Here is an 18,361-nt window from a genome sequence, read left to right as displayed (position 1 = left end):
GACCCTGCCTCACACTATCTAACTAAGGAGCAGCTCAGGGATGGGGTCAGGAAACAACAATAATTTAAAAGCTTTCCAAATGAAATCTGACGCAATAGTCAATGCTAGTTTGGCTGACAGCATTTGCCAACTTTGGAAACTCACCCTAGGGGTACTCATTTTTCCCTTTCTGGCCTGTTCTTACACCTAACCTCCATTTATTCACCTATATCCTACACCCCTCTCTCTTCTGTAAAAATCTCCATTTCCTCTGCTCACTCTTTCTTTTCTTCTCTAGACTAGTGTAGCATTTTTAGTTTGAAGGGATGGTTTCCTGTTTCTCCTAATTAGGTTATTAACTTTTTAAGAACCGAAACTTTCTCTTAGCTAAATAATCTCTATGCCTCAGTTTTGTTACCTGTGAAATAGAAATATTACCATCACCTATCTCATAGAATAGTTGTAAGGATTGAAACGGTCAGTACATGAAAAGCACTTAGCACAGTACCCAGTAGATAGTAGGTATTCAATAAAAATTAGCCATTACCAGTATTAGGGTCAACTACAGCACTGAAAAGTCTGAGTGCAGATAAACCCTACTGGGAATAACTGGCCTGGATAAGATGGTGAAGAATGGAAAAGGGTCAAATACAAACGGGTACTAGGATGGAAGAAGCACAACACTTCATGATTGACTGAACTGGTTACCATGTTTCATGTACATGATTGACAGCAACTGGAGGAGGAAGGAAAAGAAGTTAAGGATGCCTCTAAAATTTCTAAAGGGTCGTAGTATGCAGTAGAATCTCTCTACTTAAAAGACTAAGTGGATATAGTTCTCCCGACCTCCAAGATTTAATAAGATCATTTTCGTATTGTTTATTAATTGAAGGTCCAGCTCACAATAAAGGGTAACAGATGAACCAATTAAAGTCGAACCTCTTAATCACAGCCAATGTTTTTCATTTATAGCAGTCTCACAAAATTAAGACTTGCTCTAGAATGTACTTTCACATGGGCATATTGTGCAAGGTTATTAACAAAAAACTGGAACAAACCTAAATGGCAGCCAAGAGTGCCTGATTAATAAATTATGGTACAGCTATACAATGTATACTATGAAACTAAAAAAATGTTAAAGGAAGTCTCCATGAGATATGCTATTTTTTTTTTGACAGGTAAAAAAAAAAAAAGCAGATGAAGAATAGTGTGTCCAAAAAATGGGGGCAGCAGAGACAAATAACATATTTTGCTTGTACATACATATGAAATTCTGGAAACAATATATACACAGAAGACTAATAGCATCTAGAGATAGAGCTTGGGTAGATGGGAGAATGAGTAGGAAGACAATTTTTCACTGTACACTAATTAAGTTCTTGATTTTTGTACCATATGTAAAATTAAATATATTGAATTAAACTAAAAAGTACCTCTAAAATCTATTGGGGTTTGGAGATACTGGGTATCTGAACTGAGTTAGATTTCCTGAAATATTGAGGAACAGAAACGAATGACCCTGTGGAATGAATGAATCACCGAAGTCTTTCTGTGATTATTCACAGTCCCCTATGACAAGACCCACTTCCTTTGTATAGTCTCAGAACTCATATGCTACTCACACTCCGTGACACTGCATGCAGCTAATACAAGCAAACACTAGGAGCAACTATTTTAAGGTGAGCTTGGAGAGGTGAATGGGCCTTTAAATGATCTGGCCGCTGTGGTTTTTATTGTGGTAACTGGAAAGATGTCAAATCATGAAAATGTAAAACACTTTGTACACCAAAATACAGTGTTCTGTTCTGCTTAAGGATTAAGTCTTTGGTTTTAAGCAAAACAGGACTATTATAAATAAGAAGCCAAATGGAATATTCACAATGAAGCTATTAACTTAGCTGAACACAGGAAGATGAAAGAGAAGGAGGCTCTACAAGCTGGCCAATCCTGGAGGACTATTTCTACATACTTTTATAGGTTTCCAGTGGAAAAAGTGGAAATAGAAAGTGGACAATGCACCAGTAGGCTTTAAGCCTGTAATTTTTGGTTTGTATACAGTAATTACATTATCCTCACTACAGCTACCATGTACTTCAAAAGTAAGTTAGTGATAGAGCTGGTTTCCATACAACTCTTTATACGAAAGGCAGTCTTTCAGAAGAGTAAGCAGACTTATTCTATACTGTTCTGGAGACCAAACTGGGGTGGACATCACAATTAAGTGGAACTTAACTCATTATAAAGAATCACACAACAACTAGATCTGTTAACAGATTGCAACTAGATTCTGCGGCCTCATGAAGTAATGAGAGCCCTATTCAATTAAATCATCTCAAATACATGCAACACACCATGGCAGGCCCAATGGGTAATGTGATATTGTGATATAATAAGAAATATGTATTTGGTTTGCATCCTGGTTCCTCGAACAAAGCTTCCAAAGCCCTTGGAATTTCCTGAGTGACAAGATGATAGGACCGTTTTTTGTTATTCATACCGTGTTTCCACGAAAATAAGACCTAACCAGAAAATAAGCCCTAGCATGATTTGTCGAATGACATCCCCTGAACATAAGCCCTGATGCGTCTTTTGGAGCAAAAATTAATATAAGACCTGGTCTTATTTTCAGGGGAACACGGTAATAAATCCCTTTCAACCATGCCTGAGTTTATGCTAATGAGGTGATTCTCGGTGGGCCCCTATATACCTTCAGGATGCGGGCTGGTAGCCAGAGTTTAACAACCAGTGTGAACAGAGGGTTGGAACTTTCAGCTCTATGCCCCGACTTCTCGGCAGAGGAGAGGGGCTGGAGATCCAGTTAATCACCAACGGCCAATGATTTAATCATTTGTGCCAATAGAATGGAACCTCCATAAAAACCCTAAATAATGGGGCTCAGGTGCTTCCTGGCTGGTGACCACATGGAGGTGCTGGGAGGGGAACACACCAAGAGAAGACAGGAGAGCTCTACACGCCTTCCCCTCAGACCTTGCCCTATGCATCTTTTCCGTCTGGCTGCTCCTGAGTTGTAGCTTCTATAATAAACCAGTGATAGTAAATTAATTGTTTTCCTGAGTACTGTGAGCCACTTTAGCAAATTACTGAACCTGAGAAGGGGATCGTGGGAACCTATGTTTTCTGAAAACAGCATGAGCTCATTGGAGAGATTTTAGAACATACAGAAAAAGTGTTTCTATTTCCCAGAGGAAACAACTGCTTAAGCCATTTAAAAATATGGCTCTCAGAAAGGATTTCCAACGAATGCTAGAAGAACTGGGGGGAGGCGGGAACTTGTCAATATGACTAAATTAATATTCAAGATCTAGAATTTGTCTTTAGATTAAGGAAATGAAATTCACTCTGAAATAAAGAGTATATTTGGTTACAGGTGGGGCTGGCTCAAGGGTCACAAATACCACAAACATAACACACACTAGTTTTCCTGTAAGAAGTTCATCAGATTATTTTCAACTAGACGAACAAGTTTTAGCTTTACCTGGTGAGGCAAACACTTCAGTTGCTTATCAGAGGGCATGATGCAGATTAATGAATGCTACTGAAGAAGCGAAATAAAGAAACATGAAGTGAGGGCCCCACCACCCATCACCCTAACAACCTAACACAACATCTGCACATTACCATTACCTTCTTGTCCAGAGCTTAAAATTATTAGCCTGTTGCACCAATGGACTACATTTTGACAAAATTCCTACTTTGGGCAAGGCACTCTACCAGCTCCTATTTCTTTAAAATGTTATAGTTATGGAATTTGATGGGACACCCAGTTCACCCAGCAGTAGCAACAATTAATATCGTAATAACAAGCCCCTTTGTAGTGGTACCTTACTGTGTTTTGTTTTACTTTCAAATACATAATAACGTAGAGCTTAGCTTCAGAGATGTTAAGTATAAGCAACTAGCTTATTAATAAATGCAATTTAGCACTATGTCAAAAGCCTTAAAATGTGCATACAAAGGATGTTTAACTATTGCTTATAATAGCAAAAAAATATATAATCAACCTAAGATTCCAACAAAAGGGAGTCATTTAAACACTGATTAAATGACCCCTAATAGATTATTATTTAGTCAGTAAATATTTTTCAAATAAATATACACTGATATATTCATAACATAGTAGTGAAAAACAACACATACAAAGCAATCGATGATGCCACGTTATAAGTGTACATGAAATCTAACTGTGCCGGTCTTCACCATCCTGTGAACATCATACTTCCCTTCTTAACAGTCGAATTAATAGAGCACAAGACTGGGCAGGCTTAAATGTTAGTTATTAATTCCCCTTCAAGTATCCTGCAAGTTATTTCTGTCCTGAAAAATGCCTCACATAATGGCCACTAAGTCTGTCAGCTCCATTCACTATGCAGGACCCACCTTCCTGCTCTGATTCTCACTTTACTATCGCCACTGTATAAAGCCACATGGAGAGAAATCTCCCCACTGCCCATTCCCTCTTGAGAATGCGGATGTCAGAACCAAAGGAATGACTCCACAGGCTCCCAAAGCTTCCAAACCTCGGAAAAAAATGGCCTCTTCCTTTACTCCAAAGTTCTGAAAGCTGCCAATGGATGAAAATAGATGTTAAGGAAAGAGTGAGGGGTTTGTGCTAGCAGCCTCAATGTTCCAGTTCAACCAGCCAAAAGTGCCCTGTGACACGTATATTTGCCAAGAAAAAGGTCTGGAAGAGTTTACACCCAGTTTGTCAACAGTGTTTACTTTTAGTATTCTGTAAGTTTCTCCTTTTCTTTCTTTTCTTTGATTTTTATAATTTTCTTCAATGAACAGGGTTTGTTTTTGAGGCAGGAAAAAAAATTTTTTTTAAGTTAAAAAATTAAATATTTAGTAGAAAACATGTTACCGAGAAACATTTCCTTAAAAAACAAACTGTAAGAATAATTTTTGACATTCAGTCATCTGGCCTCTAATTCTGCCCCGAACACCAAGCCTCCTCCCGTCCCACCGTTACTTACATTCCTGAAGACATTCCGTGTCTGTGCAGTAGGACTGGGACTGTCTCAGCTACAGTGAAGAAGAAGAAAGGAACGTTAGCTCCTGGACCTCACCCCAGACGGATACTATATATTAGAGAGATCATGTTTTGTTTTTTAATGCATGCTACCATAGTATACATCAAAATCAGATAAACGCAGAACATACTGAGGGGCTGTTCAGTTTGGGGGGATTTCTCCTACTCAAAATAGTTTTCAAATATACTGTGATACTACTGCAATTCAACTGTTTGAATTAAGGAATTAAAAAAACATCACCTAAGACAGAAACTCCTACTGCCTTACGTTATTAGATTTCCCCAAGGAAAACCGCTGTACTGTAGAGGAGAGCTACTAGAGAGAGAATAAACTTTGTTAATGTGATTTTTTTCCCCATTGAAAACTAAAGCAGATAGGAAAAAAAAAGATTCTATTTGTAGAAAATACACCTTTGAAAGGGAAGAACACATACTTTTTTCCTTTTTGTTTACCTCTGTATAAACAGTGGTCGGATAAATAAACTAATAAAAACGAACACCACAGGGGTAGAGGGTGGGATGGAGCAGCAGGGTGGGCTCTGACAACCATGGGAAGTTAGGTGGGAAGTTCGTGTTTTCAATGCCTATCTTTTTACATTACCTAATTTCGGAACGATATGATTGTCAGGTTTAAAAAAATTAAGAAGAAAACTATCTATCAATAAATATATATCATCCTTTTATGAATGTTCACCCTATGCTGAAGCCTTTTGGGAGGTTTAGAAATGATAATCGCATTAATCTTAAAATAGAGATGATTACATAGTAAAGAGAATAAGGAGCATGCAACTTTTCAAGTCAGCCTCCATTCAACTACAACTTTTCAATACACCCACTCTCACAACTTGTGATTGTTTGGGGAAGCAACTATAGAGTAGTGTGCTTAGTAGTTAAACATGGGCTCTACAGAAAGACCGCTTTCAAGTCTGGTTCTGCAACTTTCTAGAGTTTCAAGACCTCAGGCAAATTCTTTAAGAACTCTAAGCTTTAGTTTCCTCATCTGGTAAGATGGGGATAATATTACCTGAATCTGATTAAAATAGACGATACATGTGAATTGTAGTAACAATCCAAGAAACACTAACTATTATTATTACTCTGCCACACTAATTATGACCTTATCTAAACTAATTATTGGAATTAACAGCTAGACAAATCATTTTGTAAACTGTTCTCTAAGATGATCCTGCTTGCCCTGGTGTATACCACTACATGCAATCCTACTGAAGTAGAATGGGAAAACAGCTCTTAATGAATGCAAAAATATGCTGCATATCTTAATGCTTTCTAAATATGAAAGGAAATCAACCCAAAAACTCTTAAAATCACACATTCTACAGGTATTATCAAAAAGACAAGAAATAACCAGTGTTGGAGAGGATATGTAGAAAAGGGAATTCTTGGTGCACTGTTGGTAGGAATGTAAATTGGTGCAGCCACTATGGAAAACAGTATGGCGGTTACTCAAAATTTTAAAATAGAACTACCATATGATTCAGCAATTCCACTTCTGGGTACTTATCTGAACAAAAACTAATTTGAAAAGATAACTGCACCCTCATGCTCACTGCAGCGTTATTTACAATAGCCAAGGTATGGACGCAGCCTAGGTGTCCATCTACAGGTGAATGAATAAAGAAGATGTGGTCCATATATCCAACGGAATCCTATTCAGCTATAACAAAAGAACAAAATCTTGCCATTTGCAACACAGGTGGACCTTGAAGGCATTATGCTAAGTGAAATAAGTCACACAGAAGAAGATAAATACTGTATGATCTCACTTATATGTGGAATCAAAAAACAAAAACAAAAATCCGAGCTCATGGATATAGAAAACAGATTGGTGGTTGCCGGGGCGGGGGGGGGGGTGTCAGTGGTGGGCAAAATGAATCAAAAGGTACAAATTTCCAGTTATAAAATGACTAAGTCATGCAGATGTAATATACAACATGATGACTATAGTTAATAATACTGTAAAAAAAATACACATTCTACAGAAATTGGGGAAAAAAGACCCTTAGACCCTTGGTCACAAAACAGACATAATAAGCCTCTAAATTTGCATATATTTGAAGTTTGATTTATTTTTTCCCCAATAATATGTATACACAGCAGAACATTCAAAAGTACAAAAGGATAGTTTGCACAAGGCAAATCTCCCATTCTCTCCTATCCTTCAGCCTCCCCAGCACTCAGGCGTTTTTTGTTTGTTGTGTGTGTGTGTGTGTGTGTGTGTGTGCGCGCGTGTACGAATCTCTCCAGAGATGTTTTTACATTTTTATAAGCATGTGTGTCTTTCCCCATTACTCCTCCACATACAAGTAGCATTGGTAGAGAATGTAAAACAAAGAGAGATTTATTACGTAAAAAGCTCCTTGGATCGAACAAGAACTATCTAATTACTTAAGGTATCAAATAAGGAGCCAAAATAACTTTCCTACTCAATTGATTATCCTGGGTTTAATCTTTAGCAATGACATAGCATATCCCAAAATCTATAGCTGTGATCTAAATGACCAACAAATTGTGCTCGCTTTGGCAGCACATGTACAAAATTGGAACGATACAGAGATTAGCATGGCCCCTGCACAAGGATGATAACAAATTCGTGAAGCATTCCATATTTAAAAAAGAAAAGCAAAGAAAAAGAAAAAAATAAATGAACACCAAATTATCAGGTCATTGTACATCATGTAACTCGGTGTCAGCCTGGCTTTGGAAGTGCAGCCCTTGCCTTAACATCTGCCCTTAAGGTCTGACTGGCTATCTGTAACTCAACAGTATCTATAATACATGACTTCCATGTGAGAAGTCCAAAAATCTTTATACATCTATTTCCTCACAAACCTACTTCTACGTAGGGCCACGTCACCAGCTCTAAGCTCCTTCCTTAGGAATCCACCAGTCCCATCGTCCTTTCCAGTGTGAGCCTACTAGATGCTCACTGCTTTTTTTTCTCCTTCGTGACAATCCGGGTCTAGTTTTCACCACACATCCTTGTAGTGGGTTTGTGGTCTACAGCAGGAGTCACCAGCAGGCTGGAGGCCTATTTTTATAGTTTTACTGAAACACACCCATTCATTTACACATTGTCTACGGCTACTTTCACTACAACAGCTGAGTAGTTGCCACACAAACTCCAAGACTAAAATAGTAACTATCTGATGGCCTTTAAATCACTGAACACTGCATGGGTTAAAGACACCTAGGAAATACCACAAGAAAAAGAAAAAGCAAATATTTTTGTGTACGTATATAAAAATATTCATTTAGAAATGTGAGATGCTCACTAGTTATGTCTAGTAATGCAATAATCATTTATTCACTTATTCATTCAAAATATTCACCGGCCCGGTGGCTCAGGTGGTTGGAGCTCCATGCTCCTAACTGAGAAGGCTGCCGGTTCAATTCCCATATGGGCCAGTGGGCTCTCAACCACAAGGTTGTTGGTTCAACTCCTCGAGTCCCGCAAGGGATGGTGGGCTGCGCCCCCTGCAACTAGCAATGGCAACTGGACCTGAAGCTGAGCTGCGCCCTCCACAATTAAGACTGAAAGGACAATAACTTGACTTGGAAAAAAGTCCTGGAAGTATACACTGTTCCCCAATAAAGTCTTGTTCCCCTTCCCCAATAAAAAATCTTTAAAAAAAAAATATTTACATATTGAATGCCTATTACGTATCTCCAAGTACTGGGGATATGGTATGAATGAGATGAAATTTCTATTCTTGTGGATCATACAGCCTTGTGGGGGAAATCAGACAATTGACAAACATAGTATAAAAAATCTCATAAAGGACATAAAAAAATTAAAGCCACGCAGAAGACAAAACAGGATAGCAAGATATAGTGGCAATCGAGTAGCCACTTAGGCAGATAGAAGCAGTAACACTTAAGGGCTATCCACATGATAAAGATCAAAGGGATGAACATTCCAGCCAGAATAAGCAACTAGGAAAGGTCCCTGGGTGAAAACCAGTGAGTTGGTGATGAGGAACCGAAAAGCCAACGTGGCCATGCTACTTAGCTGTAGTATTTAGTCAACCAAACACTCTTTATAATGTGCTTAAATCATCAGTTTGCTATTAGTAAGTCATTTGTCTGACTGCCTCCAACTTTAAGACCTATCAATATATAACAAACACCTATATGTTTGATCAATGTGGAAAACAGGAATACTTTCTCATTATATATTTGAGATATATTTAAATATAAACATATTTTAATGATCAGTTAAAATTTACATATACTACTTTTTAAATGATTTAAGAAATAATTTATATTACATATTATAACATTACATAATTTTTAGAAATTAATGTAGAGTAACTCACTGCCCTAATATAATCTCTTTATGTTCATTTCTACTGTTAAAATATGCACACTTTCACACAACTACAATTATTATAATAACAAATATTTACTAGAAAGTTGTATGTGATAGGTACCATACTAAGAACTTTATTATCTTATTTAATCCTCACAACCACTGTCAGGAAACAGGTGCTATTCTACCTAATTTATCAATGAAGAAACCTGGGTTTGGAGCAGGTTAACTAACATATCCAGTACTAACTCCAAAGTCGAAATTCTTACCACAATTCCATTCAACTATACAAGGTATAAAATTTTGTATCCTAATTTTGGGTAACATATCATCAGCATGAAACATTCTTTCAACCACAATTTTAAATGGTTACAAAATACTCTTTGTAACCAGTTGATGTACTACTGTACAATTGAACTGAAGTAAATTCAGAGTAAAGTGAAAATTACAGTTACGTAATAGTCTCTAAGACCAATACAGCCAATGTTTTCCTTCAGCACTAAAAGATAGCTTTCTTCCTTTAGGTATCACCAGAAGAGGACTATGACTTAAAAAAAAAAAAAAAAAAAAAAAGGTGGTGGTGGGGGGTAATGTACAACTTGTCAGTTTAATGTGGAAGCTATGTTGGTTCTGAGGAATAGAATAAAGGAATAAAATGGAGTCACTACAGTCGAGCTGCTAAATTACTAAAAACAAGTAGGTTGAGGTATGAAGAAACTATTCTATTCTTGTTTTAACTAGCCTGGGAACTTAAAAATTTTGAACTTTCCAGTCCTACGTCAATGCCTGGATATGCATCAAACCTCCAGGTAACCCTCTGATTACTCCTGAAGGACTAAGGAAAGAATTTTCACGTATCCAGACCGCCTGACATCCAGTATCCAGACCACCTTTCATCTATGGAACAATCTCAGACCAATCCAGAGGCTAGAATGCAGGACTGATTCTCCTCAAGAATGTACTTTTCACTGTAAGAACTCTGAGCTTTTTTTTCTTCTTTGAAACACTGGGTATTGCCTAGTTGTTTCTGGTTTGCAAACCAACCAAGAATGTGAAAATATCATTCACTGGGAGCCTGGCTGAGTGAAACATGTCATCTCTAGCCCAAGCTGCAGCAAACCTTCGGGACATTCCATCAAGAGCTGGGGTTGAATCCTGCCCTCTAGCTGGTCTTCTATGGGTTCCTGGCTACATCCTTCATGTTCACAAAGAGGTGATGCTGCAGACTCTGAATGATGAGGTGCCCAAGTATCAGGACCACATTCCTACCCCAAGACACAGTGTTCTTTCCCCCACCAGGGTGTTGGAATCATTTACCCATCACAGCTGTTTGAATCTGATATACTGAAAACCCATTCCAGTGTATCAGATTCAAACAGCTGTGATGGGTAAATGATAGTCTTTACAGAATTCAAAAACCATATATTTAAAACAAGAGAATCTCACTGTTTTGATGGAACTCTTTAAACAGAGGCCTAATTTACAATGCAGATTGATTTTCTCTTGACTTATTTGGAGAATACAGTGGTACTATTGATGCAGATTTTGGCTACTCCAAAAGGAGACAATTTGTGAAAACAAACATAATTAGAAGAAAACCATGGATAATATGTGAAGGAAACAGATATGGCAGTACCTATAGGATGGAGCCATAGAACTTCAAACATTTTCTGTGTTGTGACGGAGGAAGGAAGCGCAAGTGGGCTATCTATAGCCAATAGTTGCTGTACAAGTAAACATTCATGTTATACAATGATCCTAGGATCCCCGGGAAGAATTAAAAGAAGATTTCGATCTCCTCACTTAACCAGAATGGTCATGAAAAGTTCATGAGGTGAGTTACCTTCCAAATTGCAGAGACAGCATAAATACGAGTAGAATAAATGTGTTTCTTCATTGGGGGAAAAGGCAGAAAAAAAGACTGAAAGAGACTGAAAGAATAGAAGAGTCTTGGCACAGAAATGTAATGTTAGGGAAAATTACAGAACCTAAAATAGTCTATTAGAATATTCATGAAGCTTACCAGAAACCTTGGCTGGCAGAGGCGTGTGGGAAAATGTAGATCAGAGAAGATTCTAATGACAAAAACCAGATAAATGTAACTTTCATAAGGAATCTTACCTTGGAGAAACTATTTGAAAAATATTACAAAGAACAGAAAGTCTCTCTTTGGAGTTATAAATATACCTTCTATGGACTAAACGTTCATGCCCCACCCTGTCCCTCCCCAATTCCTATGTTGAAGACCTAATCCCCAATGTGATGGTATTTGGAGGTGGGGCGTTTGGGAGGTAGTTAGGTTTAGATGAGATCTGGAGGGTAGAGCTCCCATGATATAAGAAGAGGAGGAGACCAGAGCCGTCATTCTCTCTGTGCTATGTGAGGACACAGCAAGAAGGCAGCTGTGCGCAAACCAAACGAGGGCCCTCACCAGACATCCAATCTGCCGGCACCTTGATTTTGGAATCCCAGCCTCCAAAACTCTGAGAACTAAAGCTACCCAGGCTGTGCTATTTTGCTGTAGTAGTCTGAGCTGACTAAGTACCTAAACATGATCATATTTGCTATTTTTCTATGTCTACTCAAAAACCGCATGTATATTGGAGGTGCCCTTCTTTTCCCTGAATAGCAGCTGCCTGTGGACTGGTAAACAGTGTGGTACAAAATAGTAGTTAAACAGAGAAGCTTTAAAGTCAGAGGCATCTGAGTTCAAATTCTGTCTGCTACTTTCTAAGGCAGAGTTTCAAACAACATTATGAACCTTAAGGTCACTGCGTGGATTCAAGGATGTAATTAAATATAAATATATATATATATATATAATGTATATATACATATAAATATATATATGTATGTATATATATACATATAAATATATATAATGTATATATAAATATATATATAATGTATATAAAGAACTCAGTTCATGACCTATAGGATATTTTCAGATCATAGCAATATTGTAGATATTATGAGGTACTTAATTAAGAAAGTGCCCTAACAGAACCCCAGTGCTTCCTAACTAGCACGATTTACATCCTCCTAGAACCTTATTTTTCATTGTGTCCTTTCTACTTAGAAGTGAAACCTTAAGACCTCTGTCTTTTATATTTTGGGCTTGAATCTTGTTATTTATATTGTAGCATTTTTCTCTATATACTGTATAACACAATGACTTTCTAATATTTTGTACCTCAAATATTTATATTTTGCCTTCAAAATTCAGATGTTTACGTTCTTTTCCTATTAAGCAGATTTTCCTGTTTAACAATGGAGTTTTATACAATTTGTCCTTCACTTTCTAAACAGAACCTAAATTAGATCACTTTGTTTTTTCAGGCAGCTCCATTATTATAATTCTTATGGCTTTTAGAATATGAAGGTAGAAAAAGACCTAAACTTCCAAGTTACATTGGTCACCACTCAGAATTGGGGGGGGGGCAAGGAGGAAGAGAGAGAGAGCAAGAGCGAGCGAGAGAGCGAACGAGCGAGCGAGAGAGAGCGAGAGAGAGAGAGAGCTCACTGGTAACTAATTCAACGGTGTCTTTTCTAGATATAACCAGCACTTATTGTAAGGTATGCTGGAAGAAGAGTAGCCTCTAACGACCCAATTTTACTATTCTACTTTTGTTTCTAGTGCCTGCGTTGCTCTTGCTTGCCCCACAACTTTTATTCAACGGGCTCCTTCCTTTATAGCAAATGGTTCATAAAAGAAAATGGAGGAGAATGGATTCTTTTTGAATATGAAATGAGCAAGTAACCTCTTATGTGTTCCCGTCATGTGTGGGATTGGTCCACAAGTAACTAAAATCTAATTCAACATTCATTCAAACTGAGTTTGTGCTTCACCTTTGAATTTTTTAACTGCCCCCCTTCCCCCCAAAAAAATCACAAATGAGGAAGAAAGAATTCATGGCCTCAGGAGGTCTGAGTAAATAATGACATTTAATAGGTGGTTATCCATACGAGCAACATTTTACTTCTATGGACACAGAAACCTAGTCCCTAACCGACCAGATACAGGAAAGGGGGAAAAGTCCTACTTGTTTGTGCAAATAAGCCTGCTCAAAATGATCACTACTATTTTTATTTTTTTAAAAGAAAACTAAACACCAAAACCAACAACAAAAAAAGTACTTTTAAATCAATGGTTAAACAGTTGGTCAACGTCCTCTCTACCAGACCTCACACAGCTCACAGGAGGTTAACTTGAAAATCTCTAAGCAGTAAGATTTCTGCAGCTTTCCTCAAAACATAAATACAGAAAAGTATTCATTTATTTGACAACTATTTAACAAGTGCCTTCTATGTGCATGTTGTCAAAATAAGGTTTTCAGATTTTAAGAGGCTATTTTTTTCAAATTCCTCAGAGGAATTATATATATCAACTTTATTTTTAACAACTCATTTCTTCGCCAGCATAAGAACAAGCTATTATTGAAAATGAAGATGTGAATGAAATAGGTGTACCCAGTTTTAAATATTCTAACTGGTCATCAACGTCAGGTCATGGGTTCCAATTTCGGGTTTGGGAGACACAGCCATAGAAATACTGAGTTTACATTATGGATCAGAAGATATAGCAGAGCCTAGTGTGGAAAATAAAACAAAGTCTTATTTAAAAAAACAAACAAAAACATTTCCTATGTTCTGATGTTACTCAGTAACCTTTAAGTAGTTAGGAATAGAGCTGTGAACAAAATGGACAAAATCCCACCATCCAATGATAACCATTTCGTTAACATTTTGGTTCAATGTGTTCAGGTATACATTTTTTGTAACATATACCATATGTTTGTACATACAATTTTATAAACAGGACACTCTTCATGTTACTTTGTTTGCTATCTTTTTGCCACATCCAACACCTACTTGCAAATCTTTTAATGCCACAACCCCACTCTACATAACTTTTAATGCTGCAGTGTTCCATTTAATTCCAACATTTCCAAATTTATATATGAAAAACAATGCTGTGGTGAATGGTCCTATAAATACATTCTTACACACTTCATTAATCTCATTAGGATAAGGAATAGAAGAATTGCTAGAATAAAGATATGCACATTTTAAGTTTTGGTACACATTGCCAAATTACAGGAGGGGAACTTTAAAGAAATGACAAAGTACATTCAATTCAAGTATTTCTGCATAATTCCACCATTGTAGAAGTTCAGTGTTTCAACTGGGAGACCAGCTAGAACCTAATATTTCTGATTACACTTAGTTCTTAATGACTAAGTAACATCTCTGCATATTTTCCTACAACATCAACAAAAATAATTTTGAAGGACCACAATAATTTCACACTTAAGCCTCAAGACTTCAAATAATCAAGTTAAAGGCAAGTCTGAATATTCTGAAAATATTTTTTAAATGCCTAACACTAATAGGTTTGGCTGCTTTGCCCAAATGATATGTACATCCTTTCCCCAATCCTATAGAATATCATCTGAATTTGCGTTTAATTGATTTACTGAACCAAAAATCATCACATAATTTATGGCCACTGATGAAACAATAGTATAGTTTATATGCCATACCCTTATGGTAAAATCTATTTTTATTATACATAATGATATATAAATGCATAGATATGTGACTACAAAGTCCACAAACTTAACGCAACCTCTTACCAAACGAGTGATGGTGGTCATGAGGTAGACCGGTGAGTGGGGGCGGGGGGCCACAAGAAGGGGGATTTGACATTTTGCTCTATATTTCTGTATTACTTCATGTATTCATACTTTAGATATACACATATTTTGTGTGTTATTAAAAGACAAAAAAGACACACACACCGAAGACAAAATTCTAAAAATGAGGCTGACTTTGATTTGTTGTTTTAGACTGAATATTTGGGTCTCTTCGCAAAATTTGTATGTTGAATTCCTAACTCCCAATGTGATGGTATTAGGAGGTGATTAGGTCACGAGGGTGGAGCCCTCATGAGCGGAATTAGTGCTCTTATTAAGAGACCCCAGAATGTTCTCTTGCCCCCATGTGAGGATACAACAAGAAAATGAGGTCCGCAATCCACAAGAGGGTTCTCACCAGAAATGAACCACGCTGGTACCCTGATTTTGGACTTCCAGCCTCCAGAACTGTGATAAATAAATTTCAGTTTATAACCCACCCAGTCTGCAGTATTGTTTTAGTAGCCTGAACTAAGACATTGCTAATATGAAAAGATATATGAAGTGAAAAAACCAAGTTGCAGAAAAATGTGTATGTTCTATGATCTCTCCTATGTAAAACACATTTCTAGAAGGATATACGTGGCAGATTATATTTCCTAAAAACAGCCACAACAGTATTTCCAGTCACACATGCTCTTCCAGAATCTTACCACCACTCCCCATCAGGAGATGGAGTCTATTTGCCCTCCCCTTGAACCTGACAGCAGGCCTGTGGTTGCTATAACCAAGAGTTTAGCAGAAGTGTTGAATGTGTGCGACTTCTTAGGCTAGGTCTTAAAGTCTCCAGCTGCTGCCTGGTTCTCTCCCTCTTCCATCCTCTCTTGGGAGGGATGCTTGCCTTTGGAACCACGCCACCATGCTGTGAGGAAGCCAAGCAGCCATATGAAAAGATCGTATGTAGGTTTTCTGGCTGACAGTACTAGGAAGGGTTCCAGCCACCCGCCAGCACCAACTGCCAGTGAGTGAGCAAGCCTCCAGATGTTTCCTGCTCCCAGGCTGAGTCTCCCGGCTAAGAATCCAGACATTGTGTAGCAGACAAGCCATCCCCACTGTGCTCTGCATGAACTCGAGACACATAGCTTGTCAGCTTAATAAAAGGTAGTTTTATCCATTAAGTTCTGGGATAATTTTTTATACAGCCATAATAACTGGAACAACATAAAAGAAAATGTTAATAGTTCATATTCAGTCAAGTGGAAATGAGGAGTTGGGGAACACGGGGAGATTTTTTGCTTTTCCTTTTCTATACTTAGTACTGCTTGGATTTTATGCCACGAAGACATGCAATACTTATTTTATCTTTTAAATAAAACAAACTCACTTCCTAAGTGTAAAATCAACTGTACAATTAACCACAGGCGGACTATCTAGTCTTCCAGTGCCTGGATGATAGTGATAAAAAGTATTCAGATAAGAAAGAAGTCCAATAAAATTTCCTTTACTGACTAAAATAAAGCCCAAAAGTTGATCATGATTAAAAAAAGACTTTGTAGCAACATGGAAAATGCTAAATATTATTATTAAATTGGGGAGAAAATACATATATATATATATATATATACATCATAGTATCTAAATACATATTTGTTAGAAAGACCTGGGAAGAGGCACACCAAATTCATCAAGGGAAGCAGGGAATAAACCAGATTTGGAGAAGTGACTGAGGAGTTTAGTCTTACTTTAAATGTACTGATTGGTTGTTTTTTGAAAGAACATAATCACGTATTATTTATATCAATAGTTAAATATTTTACAAAAATATAAATAGGAAAAGATAGTAGTAGATATATTTGTTGGGTACAGGTTTCTCAAGAAAATTTTCAGACATACATATTTTTTTTCCAGGAAAAGGCCAATAGGTTTTAACGTGACTTATTTAAGTACAGTAAATATCAGTCACAATTTACAGTGACTTTGGGCCTATAAAGAGGAATCTGACCAAGGATCTCCCAGAATCACATGCTTATAGTACTCTAATATGGAAATGAATTTAAGTAAATTAAAGATGTAGAAGTTTCAATTACACTGTTTAGATTAGAGTTGAAATACAGAGTTCAACAAACAAAAAGGGATTATCTGCATTCCTAATCTCGGGTTACAACAGAGAATAAGAAAAACACAGAGCATAATCCAAGTTCACATTTCTAAATTCATCTGTTCTTTCTGTAACTCCTATCATTATAGAAGAAACTATACACCAAGAAACAGCCAAAGAGAACAGGAGAAGGAGGTGGTGGCAAGGGAACAGAAGAGGGTGAAGCTAGAATGATTCTGCCAATAGCTTCAATGGGAATTAATAAAAGCCCCTCTCCAGGCAGTTTTTATGGTTGTAAGGAAATGAGTGGTTTAAAACAAAACTAGATACATTAGCTGTAAGAAAACAATACTTTTTTTTTTTTTAAAGAATACTAACCTTAGATGGGGCACACACACAAAAAAACTAGACAACTTAAAAGAATGATCTATAATTATATTATGGTTTTGTGTTGGCATTTTTCTACATATGTAGTAGTGTTCTATTACAACATTACTAAAAATCCGTATTTATCACTGGGCATATTCCCATATTAAATCAAGTAATAAAACACAGAATTATATGTAACATGAGAAAGATATCTTATTTTAATTGAAACTCACTGTATATTCCTATCCACCTCTTTGAGTTCTATTAGCCAGTATTTAACAAGCATGAAAGCTCTAATTAGAGTAGTGGACTAGGATAGAAAAATATCTGTAATGTCAGGTAATACCTCCATTTTTAATGTTTCTGAACATTCCTGAGACAAACAGAAACATACATGCACCTGGCAAAACACAACTACATTAAGAATAGTCTAACACTTGTGTAACTCGATGTAATTAGATCATAGGAAGGAGACATGCCAAGAGAAGTAAAGCTTTGTCATGAGCACCCCAAAATGGGCATTCTCTGTACTACAGTCTTATCAATTTTGAACTTTAACATTATTTATAATGCATCATTTAAAAATGCTCCTATAGTAATACAGAGATACATTCATTTACTTTAAAGTCCATATTGCAGATAGACAATAAAAAGAATGATAATCAGATTTATATTCTTTGTACTGGTCAGCTTAGCAGTCAAGCAATCAAAACGCACTTAAGTATTGATGAGGCAGCAGAATTTAAATTACTATTTGTATCCATTAAGCTTAAGGAAACACACAAATTTTATATATATATATATATATATATATATATATATACACACACATATACACACATATATTTATATATAGAGAGAGAGACATAAAAAATTATATATACATTTTAAGAAAGGAA

The 18,361-nt window shown here is 36.7% G+C and overlaps 1 protein-coding gene and 1 non-coding gene across 3 annotated transcripts in view; one reads left to right on the top strand and one right to left on the bottom strand.

Annotated features, from left to right (window-relative positions):
* The window catches only part of SMIM14 (small integral membrane protein 14), a 58,586-nt gene that overhangs the window by 8,964 nt on the left and 31,261 nt on the right, over nt 1-18,361 (bottom strand). For both annotated transcript variants that reach the window (XM_033105954.1, XM_033105953.1), the window contains exon 3: nt 4,974-5,022. In XM_033105954.1, coding sequence (XP_032961845.1) covers nt 4,974-5,022 — 49 coding nt within the window. The remainder of the gene's footprint in view (nt 1-4,973; nt 5,023-18,361) is intronic.
* LOC117022699 (U6 spliceosomal RNA) lies at nt 7,559-7,660 on the top strand. Its single transcript, XR_004423103.1, has one exon. It is a non-coding gene; the product is annotated as a U6 spliceosomal RNA (small nuclear RNA).

The sequence above is a fragment of the Rhinolophus ferrumequinum genome, chromosome 5, assembly GCF_004115265.2.
Source record: "Rhinolophus ferrumequinum isolate MPI-CBG mRhiFer1 chromosome 5, mRhiFer1_v1.p, whole genome shotgun sequence".
NCBI lineage: Eukaryota > Metazoa > Chordata > Mammalia > Chiroptera > Rhinolophidae > Rhinolophus > Rhinolophus ferrumequinum.
This window is presented reverse-complemented; position numbering and strand designations above follow the sequence as displayed.